The following is a 12,091-nucleotide window of genomic DNA, read 5'->3' on the forward strand; positions in this document are numbered from 1 at the left end:
AGAGTAAATTGTACAATCTCTTTCAGATATAAAATTACTTAGCAATTATTTTTAATATTCTAGGAAAATGCTTGCAGTAAATAAGCAAAGTCATAGCAACAACAGTAAGTAAACTAACACAACTTTGTAAAGCAACTATATGTCAATAAAAATTAATTAAAAATAAGACATCATGGTGTTAAATTTTATTTACCACATAATTTCAACTAGATTAAAAAAAATAGAAAATTTTAAAAATTAAGCAAAAATTTTAACACTGGTTGCCTCTGAATAATGACATTATGATATTCTTCTTCTTAACACTTTTTGTACTTTTCAGATTTATAAAATGAATATGTATTCCTTTGATAACCAGGAAAGAAGTATTAAAAGGTCCCAGTTTGGGGTTCCCTGGTGGTCCAGTGGTTAAGAATCCACTGCCAATGCAGGGGACACAGGTTCGATGGCTGGTCCAGGAAGATCGCACATGCTGTGTGAGCAATTAAGCCCATGGGCCTAGAGCCCATGCTCCACAACAAGAGAAGCCACCACAATGAGAAGCCTAAGCATCACAACTGGAGAAAGCCCCTGTGCAGCAACAAAGTCCCAGCATAGCCAAAAATACATAAATAAAAATATTTTTTTTAAAAAGTTCCAGTTTTAAGATATAATGACTATCCTTGGGGAGTAGGAGGGGGTGAGACTTGTATTATTAAATGTTTTAAAGTATCCTAAACATTCAGGAAAAAGGAATTTATAAATGTAAAGCAATAACTGCTCACATCATTTTCTGTCTCTTCGTCCACAGGTTGACCACCAGGACTATATGTAAGTGTGGCATTACTCACAAAACATACATACCATCACAGCTTTGTTCTTTCTCCCCCTTTGTCTTTGCCTCTCTCTCTGTACACACAAATACACACTGTTTATTTTTTCTGAACCGACTGAGAATGGGTTGTTTACCCCTTTAACACTTCAGCGTGTATTTCCTAAGAACAAAGACCTCCTCCGTGCAGTTATCAAATTTAATGTTGATATGTACTTCTATCCTGTATCAGTGCAATAAAATATTTCAAATTTTCTGTACCTTTTTAAATGCTGGGCTGTGTTTTATCAGTTTGCCAAATTTTATGAGGCTTTCTTTTCTACAGCAGAGTATCAGCTGGCAAAAAACATGGGTGGAGTGCTAGGGAAGAATTGTTTAAACATATAACAACATTATTTCTTTGGATTATTGGCCCATTTATCTTTAAGTGCATACCAGTAAATTTTTCTTGGATTACTGGGCAACTTTTCTTTTAATATTTATTTTTAATTTATTTTTATTTGGCTGCTCTGAGTCTTCATTGCAGCATGTAGGATCTAATTTGCTGACCAGGGATGAAACCCGGCCCCCTCAAGCCCCCACTGTGAGAGTGGACCTCAGCCATGGACCACTAGGGAAGTCCCTAGGAAACTTATTTAATCAAATCTAGTTTTGGAAAACCCCTCACTTCTTTCATTGTGATTACTGAAATCCTGTTGAAACAACAGACCAAGCAGATTGGACAGGAGTCAATTATCTATGGAAAACAAGAGCCTGTCAGACCCTGTCTCAGCTTACCTCTCTGGATGGCCAAGTGACCTTAACTTCATTCGGAGAATCCTGAGCTTGTACCTTGGGCCAATTACAGATCCTGTAGAGAACACCAAGGAAATGGCTGCCACTTTATCCAAATCTTGATTGAATCTTGCAAGCAGGCTCACTTGGTGGTATTTCTGAAATGTTGCAGGTTCACTGGAAGGAGAAAGAATATATTTTTAAGTGAATCTAAATTACCAATGAAAAAAAACCATTTGAAGCCTACAGATCACTCATTAGCAGGTAGCCATTTGACCCCATAGCCTGCACTAGCTGACTTTCATGAGCAAAGTCCATTGGATTCCAAAGGATCAGCATAAGTGAAGCTGCTGACCCCAGCACTGATGAAATGCTGTGACACTGGAAAGGTGTGTGCTGCCTACCTGCTGTAGGCCAGACAGCCTCCTTGTCTCTTGACACATATCTCCAGTCCCCTGAAAAATTCTGCAAGGTATTCTGCAAGGTATTGTCTTTATTTTACAGAAAAGGAAACAGATGCTCTCAGAACTTAAGCTCACCCAGGTCACAGGGCTTATCTATAACAGTGCAGGAAGAAAAACTTGGTTCTGGCTGAGTTCAAAATTATGGTTTCTCCATTGAATTGCATTGTTAGGTGCATAGATAGATTTTTTAGCCAAACTACATACTAATTTAGAAGTTGTGCTTAAGCATATATTTTTTCAGTTCTGCCTCTCAAGGGTAACCTCAAATTAAAATAGCTACATCACAGGTTCCAATAATTTTTTCTAAGTGTGTGGAGATGTTTCCTACAATTGGAATCCCAAATTGAGCCTAAGGTGTGTCCAAAGGAGTTTTAGCTGGGTACCATCCCTCTGAGGAGCTGGGAGAGGAGGCTATGGAGAAACGATTGCTCCAGAAACAAATCCTTAGTTTGGATATGGAGGTGAGGAGGTTCGTCGCCCCAGCCTCACTGACAGCCTCACTGCCAGTCTTGTGGAAAGCAGAAGTGCTACACATAGAAATAATCTAAAAGGTTGCCCAGATTTTGGTTTCTAAACACCATCTCCACAAAAAAGGAACCAGGCCTCCCTGGAGAAATGGTTGATTTCAGGGCTAGGGCAGGGAAAGCACAAAGTGATCCTAGAATGATATGTATATCAAAAAGTAAGAAATACTCAAAGAATGATAGAGCTGTTCAAAAGAATATGGAATCACTTCAAACCCATTAGGATGGCTACTGTAGTTTTGAAAAAACAAAATAAGTGTTGATGCAAGTATGGAAAAATTGGAACCCTTGTACATATTGGTGGGAATGTAAAATAGTACAGCCACTATGACAAACAGTATGAAGGCTCCTCAAAAAATTTAAAGTAGAACTACCACATGATCCAACAATTCTACTTCTAGGTGTATAATGAAAAGGATTGAAAGCAAGGTCTCAAGCAGATATTTGCACACCCATGTTCATAGCAGCATTATTATAATAGATAAAAGGTGAAAGCAACTCAAATGTCCATCAATGGAGGAACAGATTTTTTAAATGTGATTTGTACATACAATGGAATATTATTCAGTTTTACAAAGAAAAGAAATCCTCTCACATGCTACACCATGAATGAGCCTTGAGGACATTATGCTAAATGTAATAAACCAGTCACAAAAAAATAAATATCATTTGAGTCCATTTATATGATGTATCTAAAGCAGTCAAGGTCATAGAAACAGAAAGTAGAATGGTGGTTGCCAGAGAATAGGGGAAAGGATAAATAGATGTTATTTAATGGGTATAGAGTTTCAGTTTTGCTGCTTCTGCTGTTTAGTCACTAAGTCATGTCTTACTCTTTGGGACCCCATGGACTGTAACCCACTAGGCTCCTCTGTCCATGGGATTCTCCAGGAAAGAATACTGGAGTACGTTGCCATTTCTTTCTCCAGGGGATCTTCCTGACCCAGGGATTGAACCCTCATCTCCTTTCTTTACCACTGAGCCACCTGGAAAGCCCCAACTGAGGATAAGTCTTCCCTAATAAAATAAAAATCCAGGAATCCATATTGATATAAACCAAGAAATGAATAAATAAGTGAGAAGAGAATGCCTTTCCTAAACGTTGAATTAGAAAAATCACCATATGGCAGCCATCAGAGTAATAATTCAACCATGGAACATTAAAACTAGTGGGTAAAAGTTAGAGGAGTACTGGACAATTTACATGGTCTCAAAGTACCCAGCCACAAATACAGTGGAGAAACTTGGCAGAAATCACCTTAATCAACTGATCCACATTAATGAAACAAACCAAAATTGTGAGCCTCCTAACAGGATGCACTGAGACAGACATGACATCACCTTTGTGGTGTCCTTGCCAAAGATGGATGACCTGAATCTAATCATGAGGAAACATCAGGGAAACCCAAACTGAAGACATGCTAAAAATAATCGACCTGTAATCCTCAAAAGTGTCAAGGTCAAAAGAGTTGAGGAAAAGAAGAACTGTTCCAAAGTGAAAACTAAAGAAACAGGACTACCAAATGCAGCCAGGGATCCTGAACTGAATCCCTTTGCTACAAAGGATGTTTATTAGGACAATTAGTAAAACTAGAATGGGGTCACAGAATCAGTTCAGTTCAGTCACTCAGTCATGTCCGACTCTTTGCGACCCCATAGATTGCAGCACACCAGGCCTCCCTGTCCATCACCAACTCCCAGAGTTTACTCAAGCTCATGTCCATTGAGTTGGTGATGCCATCCAACCATCTCATCCTCTGTCGTCCCCTTCTCCTCCCACCTCAATCTTTCCCAGCACAAGGTCTTTTCAAATGAGTCAGCTCTTCACATCAGGTGGCCAAAATGTTGGAGTTTCAGCTTCAACATCATTTCCAGTGAACACTCAGGACTGACTTCCTTTAGGAAGGACTGGTTTGATCTCCTTGCAGTCCAAAGCACTCTCAAGATTCTGCTCTGACACCACAGTTCAAAAGCATCAATTCTTCAGCACTCAGCTTTCTTTATAGTCCAACTCTCACATCCATACATAACAACTGGAAAAACTATAGCCTTGACTAGATGAACCTTTGTTGGCAAAGTAATGTCTCTGCTTTTAAATATGTTGTCTAGGTTGGTCATAACTTTCCTTCCAAGGAGTAAGTGTCTTCTAATTTCATGGCTGCAGTCACCATCTGCAGTGATTTTGGAGCCTCCAAAAATAAAGTCTGCCACTCTTTCCACTGTTTCCCCACCTATTTGCCATGAAGTGATGGGACCGGATGCCAAGATCTTAGTTTTCTGAATGTTGAGCTTTAAGCCAACTTTTTCACTCTCCTCTTTCACTTTTATCAAGAGGCTCTTTAAGTCTTCTTCACTTTCTGCCATAAGGGTGGTGTCATCTGCATGTCTGAGGTTATTGCTATTTCTCCTAGCAATCTTGATTCCAGCTTGTGCTTCATCCAGCCCAGCATTTCTCATGATGTACTCTGCATATAAGTTAAATAAGCATGGTGACAATATACAGCCTTGATGTACTCCTTTTCCTATTTGGAACCAGTCTGTTGGTTCCAAACAGGATCAGGATCAGATGGTAGCAATGGATCAATGATATTCTCTTATTCTGATGGTCAATTGTGGTTATGTAGGAGAAGGTCCTTACTTGCAGAAAACACATATTATGGTACTTTGGGTTGATGAGCCTGCATGTTGGTGACAACTATAGAATGGTTCAGAAAAAGAAAAGGCTCATAGTACTACTGCAACTTTTCTATAAACTTTAATTTTTCACAATAAAGAGAAAAAAAAAAAAACCAATAAGAAAGGAGTCGATTAACCTAAAAGGGTTATAAACAGTTCAACTCTGGTCCTCTCTTGATCAGAGTCTAGAAAGGGAGAAAGGGATCCTTCCCACTTCTCCAAGGAAGGGCAGCTGTGGAACCAGGAAAAGGTAGAGACTCCAGGGGAAGGTGATGCCAGGTGCAGATGGCAGAATACAGTGGGGGTGCTAGGGAGGCAGGACAGGAAAAAGGAGACCTGGATCTGGTCAGGGTTGTCTGTAGGCACAGATTAGATGCCCTCTTCCACCAAGAAGGATGTCGGGAGATACACAGGGGGCACTAACCAAGGTTGGGTTCATACAAGAATAAATAGAATAAGAGCCAATGAACTATGGGTTCTGGCAGTATGGTGCACTAAATACCCTGTGAACAACTCATAAGAGTAAATGCAATTACAAACAACAACAACAAAAGTTAAAAACCTTTTAAGTTGCATTGAACTAAGAAGAAAGGAAAGAATACTGAGAAACCCCCAAAATACATGAAAGCAGAAATCCAAATAGATAAGGGGAATACTGAAATCACCCTAGGTTGGTTTTTTTTTTTTTTTTTTTTGGAACTTAGCTTGAGCTTGCAGTTCAGTAGGACATGAAACAAAGTCTATGGGCCCCTCAAGGTCAGGAGTTGAATAAGAACATCTTGGGGGAAGAGTGAACTAAATATGAATTTGAAATAAACAACCTTCTACCGCCTCAGGGGACAGAAAATTCCCTGTCTCAAATCTTGACACTATGAGAAGCTAAGATGCAGATTGCTCTTCACGTGGGTCAGCAGTTCCACTTCGAACTACTTTTGGTCCAAGAAACCTCAGGTTTAAAAAGTAAAGCCATCCCAGATTGACACTATCTCCAGGAACTAAACTGATGCAAACACAAATCCCTTCTATAGACATCTACTTCTACTCAGATCCTCAAAGAATTCCCGCATATAGTAAAATAATTACAATAATGATAAAGGCATTTGAAAGGGAGCGGGGAAAGCCACGGGTTTCGGGCCTTATGACCGCTAGCTGCAGGCAGAAGGATGCAGGCGGGAAGATGCGCGGGTGCCCTAGGTTCTGACTGGCGGGGCAGCAAGAGCCGCCTGGTCCACGCGGCGCCAGTGCAGCAGCTGCAGGCAGGAAGCTCCTCCGCCCGGCCTGGGTGCGAGTGAGGAGGCCCCAAGGGAGGAGGCCGGTAGAAGTCAAGTGAACGCAGGGTTTGGGGACCCCCGAAGCGATCTTCCCAGGGGAACCGCGTGCACCAGGCAGAACCAGGGCACCCCCTGCTCTGCAGACAGGGGGTAGGCAGCCCACCTGCCTGTCCCCTCTGCACCAGACCCTGCTGGACCCAGAATGCTAACTGCAAAAAGAAACAGGAAAAAATACAAAAGATCAGAATGTTAAAACCTACCAAGATTTCTCAGAATTGTCAGAGCACACAAATGCGTGCTTACATGAAGAAAATGTGATGCAAGAAGTAGGCACTCAAGCAACCTTGTAAGGAAGCACTTGCCTTGATTGTCTCAGTCAACGGTTTCACTGTGGAATTTCAAACTGCCAAGGGATATGGGAAAACATTAAGGCACAGATCCCCAAAATAATGCCCCATAAAAGGAAAGAGAGCCAAAGAAGTCCACCACTGAATGCTCCTATTCTAGGGAAGTGGGGAAAGTGGCCAGAGCAGCCTGACTTCCCACAATGTCCTCAAGAAGAGCCAACATATCACCCTCATGCTGCAGTGTAAGAGTATTTTGCTGTTTCAAACGGAAAATTGTCTTTGAGGAGGAAAAGTCTGTTTTCCAGTGCTTTAGGAATCATCACACATTGAAGACTTATGTTCACCTGTCTGAATAACAACCAAGAAAAGCTGCAGAAGCAAAATCTCTTAAGAAAGGAATTTTAAAAAGAGACATGACAGAACTTCCCTGGTGGTGGTCGGGTGGCTGAGATTCCGCACTCCTAATACAGGGAACCAGGGTTTGATTTCTGGTCAGGGAACTAGATCCCACGTGTCGCAGCTGAGAGTTTGAATGCCACAACTAAAGATCCTGCATGCCACAATGAAAGTCCCACCATGCCACAACTAAGATTGGGAGTGGCCACATAAATAAATATTTAAAAAAAAATAACTCCAAAGGGATCAAAGACCTAAATGTGAGACATAAAAGTATAAAAGCCTTGTACCCAGAATATATACAGAACCTTTGCAACTCAAAAATAAACAGCTAATTAGCCTAGTTTAAAATGGGTAAGGCACACAAAAATTTGCACCCAGATATCTTTAACAGCTTTATCTAAAACTACCAAGACGGGAATTTCCTGGAGGAAAATACCTGCCAAGATGGAATTCCCTGGGTTCTAGTGGTTGGGACTGTGTGTGCTTTCATTGCTGAGGGTGCAGGTTCAATCCCCGGCTAGGGAACTGAGATCTTGCAAACCTCTCAGTGTGGCCAAAAATTTTTTTTAATTAATTAATGTTTAAAAAGCTGCTAAGAAGTCTTTTGTAGGTAAGTGGATAAATAAAATGTGATAAACCAGCTTGTCATTAGTGCTGTTGTTTAGTTGCTAAGTCATGTATGACACTTTGCCATCCATGGACTATAGCCTGCCAGGCTCCTCTGGCCATGGGATTTCCCAGGAAAGAATACTGGAGTGGGTTGCCATTCCCTTCTCCAGGGGATTCTTTGTGACCCAGGGATAGAAACCAAATCCTCCTGCATTGCAGGCAAATTCTCTACCACTGAGCCACCAGAGAAGCCCATGATACATCAGACAATAGAAAAGGAAATGAAGGTAAAAGAAAATGAGCTGTCAAGTAATTAAAAAAAAATGGAGGAACTCTAAATGCTTATTAATAAGTGAAAGAAGCTAATCTGAAAAGGTTACCTACTGTATGATTCTAATTATTTGACATTCTGGAAAATGCAAAACTATGGAAACAGTAAAAAAAAAAAAAAAAAAAAAATTCAGTGGTTGCCAGTGGTTGGGGAAAGGAGGAATGAATAGGCAGAGCACAAATTTTTAGGGCAGTGAAGCTATTCTGTGATCCTACAATGACAGACATATGTCATCATACATTTGACAAAACTCATAGAATGTACAACGCCAACGATGAACTCTAAAGTAAACTATGGACTTTGGGTAAGAATAACATATCAGTGTAGATTCTTCAGTTGTAACAAATGTACTATGTTGGTGCCAGACTTTGGTTCTGAGGGAGGCTGTCCCTATGTGGGGGCAAAAAGAATATGGGAAATCACTGTATTTTCTGCTCAGTTTTGCTGTATACTAAAACTGCTCTAAAAAATCGTCTATTTAAAAGGGAAAATGGGCTTCTATGGTGGCTCAGACAGTAAAGAATCTGCCCGCAGTGTAGGAGACCCAGGTTTGATCCCTGGATTGGGAAGATCCCCTGGAGAAGGGAATGGATACCCACTCCAGTATTCTTTTTTTTTTTTTTAATTGAAGGATAATTGCTTCACAGCATTTTGTTGTTTTCTGTCAAACCTCAACATGAATCAGCCACAGGTATACATATATCCCCTCCCTTTTGAACCTCCCCCCATCTGCCTCCCCATCCCACCCCTCCGGGTTGATACAGAGCCCCTGTTTGAGTTTCCTGAGACAAACAGCAAATTCCTGTTAGCTATTTATTTTACATATGGTAATGTAAGTTTCCATGTTACTCTTTCCATACATCTCACCCTCTCGTCCCCTCTCCACATGTGCACAAGTCTGTTCTCTACATCTGTTTCTCCTTTGCTGTCCTGTAAATAAGTTCTTCAGTACCATTCTTCTAGATTCCGTATATATGTATTAGAATATGATATTTATCTTTCTCTTTCTGACTCACTTCACTCTGTATAATAGGTTCTAGATTCATCCACCTCATCAGAACTGACTCAAATGCATTCCTTTTTATGATTGCCCACTCCAGTATTCTTGCATGCAGAATTCTAAGGACAGAGGAGCCTGGAGGGCTACAGTCCATGACGTTGCAAGGAGTCAGACACAACTGACTAACAAAAGGAAACTGAACAGACATTTCTCCAAAAAGCTATACAAATGGCCCACAAGCACATGAAAGATACTCAACATTATTAATCATTAGGAAATTGCAAATCAAAACCACAATGTGATGTCATGTAATGCCCATGGGAGTGGCTGTAACAAAAGACATGGATGAATGGATAAACAAAATGTGATGTATGCTGCTGCTGCTGCTAAGTCGCTTCAGTCATGTCCGACTCTGTGCGACCCCATAGACGGCAGCCCACCAGGCTCATCTGTCCCCGGGATTCTCCAAGCAAGAATACTGGAGTGGGTTGCCATTTCCTGCTCCAATGCATGAAGGTTTAAAGTGAAAGTGAAGTCGCTCAGTGGTGTTCGACTCTTTGTAACCCCATGGGCTATAGCCTACCAGGCCCCTCTATCCATGGGATTTTCCAGGCAAGAGTACTGGAGTGGGTTGCCATGTCCTTCTCCAAATGTGATGTATATATACAATGAAATATTGACAGTGAAAGTGAAAGTTGCTCAGTTGTGTCTGACTCTTTGTGACCCCATGGACTATACAGTCCATGGAATTCTCCAGGCCAGAATACTGGAGTGGGTGGTCTTTCCCTTCTGCAGGGGACCTTCCCAACCCAGAAATAAAACCCAGGTCTCCCGCACTGCAGGCGGATTCTTTACCAGTTGAGCCATAAGAGAGGCCCAAGAATACTGGGCTGGATAGCCTATCCCTTCTCCAGTGGATCTTCCTGACCTAGGAATCGAACCAGGGTCTCCTGCACTGCAGGCAGATTCTTTACCAACTGAGCTATCAGGGAAGCCCAATGGAATATTATTCAATCTTAAAAGAAAGGACATTCTGTAACATGGACACAAGCTGTAACATGGACAAAACTTGAGGACATGATGTTACGTGGAAAAAGCCGATCACGAAAGGACAAATACTGTATGATTCAACTCATATGACGTCTCTGTGCTGCGTGCTAAGCCGCTTCAGTCATGTCTGACTCTTGGTGACCCCATAGACTGTAGCCCACCAGGCTCCTGGGCATGGGATTCTTCAGGCAAGAACACTGGGGTGGGTTGCCATGCCCTCCTCCAGGGAATCTTCCTGATGCAGGGATCAAACCTGCATATCCTGCACTGGCAGGTGGATTATTTACCACTGAGCCACCAGAAATCCCATAATGTATCTAAAGCAATCAAATTCATCAAAATAGTACAATGATGGTTGCTGTTGGAAATGGAAAATTTTATTTAATGGATATAGAGTTTCAGTTTTTCAAGGTGAAAGTTCTGGAGATCTGTTTCACAACAATGTGAACATGCTTAACAAGGAACTGTACACTTAAACATGATTAAGATGGTAAATTTTATGGGTTTCTTAATTATAATTTAAAAGAAAAGTCTTAAAAGACTGACAATAAGAATCTTGGCAATGTGGAGGAAATGGAACTCTCATATATTGCTGGAGGGAGCGTAAAATGGTACATCCTTTTTTGAAAACAGTTTGGTATAACTTCTTTGAAAAGTTAAACACAAAGTTCTGTATGAACAAGATAGTCCACTCCTAGGTATATACCCAAGAAAAATGAAAACCTATGTCCACACAAAAACCTGAACATACATGTTCATAGCAGCATTATTGATAACAGCCAAAAGCAGGAAGAACGCAAATGTCCATCAACTGGTGAATGGATAAATAAAATGTGGTATGAGTGAGCAGACTGTGCAGTGGAAGCTTGCTGAGCCAGAGGTCAGTGGATCAAAATAAATTATGGAATATCCATACGACAGAATATTATTCAGCCATAAATAGGAATGAAGTACTGATGAGTGCCACAACATAGATGAATCTTAAAAATATCACATAAAGCAAAAAAAAAAAAGCCACATATTGTATAAGTCCATTTATATAACATGCCTAGAATAGAAAAATCTATAAAACAGAGAGCAGATTAGTGGTTGGCAGGAGCCGGCCAGGAGGAAGGAATGGGGAATTACTACTGACAAGTATGGGGTTTCTTTTGAGATGACGAAAATGCTCTGAAATTAGATGGTATTGATGGTTTCATGTTTTGTAAATATACTAAAACCCCCTGAATTACAAACTTTAAAAAGGTGAATTTTATGGTATGTGAATTACATCTGAATTGTTTAAGGTTAAAAAAATAAGAAATACATTTGAATCATGTATAGAGGGAGAATCAACAGGCAAGTAATATCCTTGAATGTGATTTCATATGTGCCCATTGTCTGGTAAGACTGAATAAACTCAAGCTGTGTGTGTGTGTGTATGTGTCTGTGTGTGTGTGTGTGTCTGTGTGTGTCTGTGTTAGTCTCTCAGTCATGTCTGACTCTTTGCAACCCCATGAACTGGAGATCACCAGGCTCCTCTGTCCAGGCAAGAATACTGAAGTGGGTTGCCATGCCCTTCTCCAGGTTATCTCCCCAACCCAGGGACTGACCCCAGGTCTCCTGCATTGCAGGCAGATTCTTTGCCATTTGAGCTACCCAGAAAGCCCCCAAAACTCAAGGTAAATACCCTAATATTGTTTTCCTTTTCTTAAACTGTAAAGATACTGAATACTAAAATGTTAAAGTTTACCTGGCAAAAGAAAGAAAAGTAGCCATAATCTTACCACAAAATAGAACAATCATTTAACTTTTTTCCCATATATTCTCTTGATTGGTGGTGACTTTTTCACAAACAT

General features: G+C 40.8%; 1 protein-coding gene across 1 annotated transcript in view; it reads right to left on the bottom strand.

Moving 5' to 3' along the window:
• The window catches only part of LIPH (lipase H), a 48,430-nt gene that overhangs the window by 1,259 nt on the left and 35,080 nt on the right, over positions 1 to 12,091 (bottom strand). Inside the window, exon 9 of the mRNA XM_043875366.1 lies at positions 1,586 to 1,759. Within this exon, the coding sequence (XP_043731301.1) occupies positions 1,586 to 1,759 (174 nt within the window). The remainder of the gene's footprint in view (positions 1 to 1,585; positions 1,760 to 12,091) is intronic.

Source organism: Cervus elaphus, chromosome 19 (genome assembly GCF_910594005.1).
Source record: "Cervus elaphus chromosome 19, mCerEla1.1, whole genome shotgun sequence".
Classification (NCBI taxonomy): domain Eukaryota; kingdom Metazoa; phylum Chordata; class Mammalia; order Artiodactyla; family Cervidae; genus Cervus; species Cervus elaphus.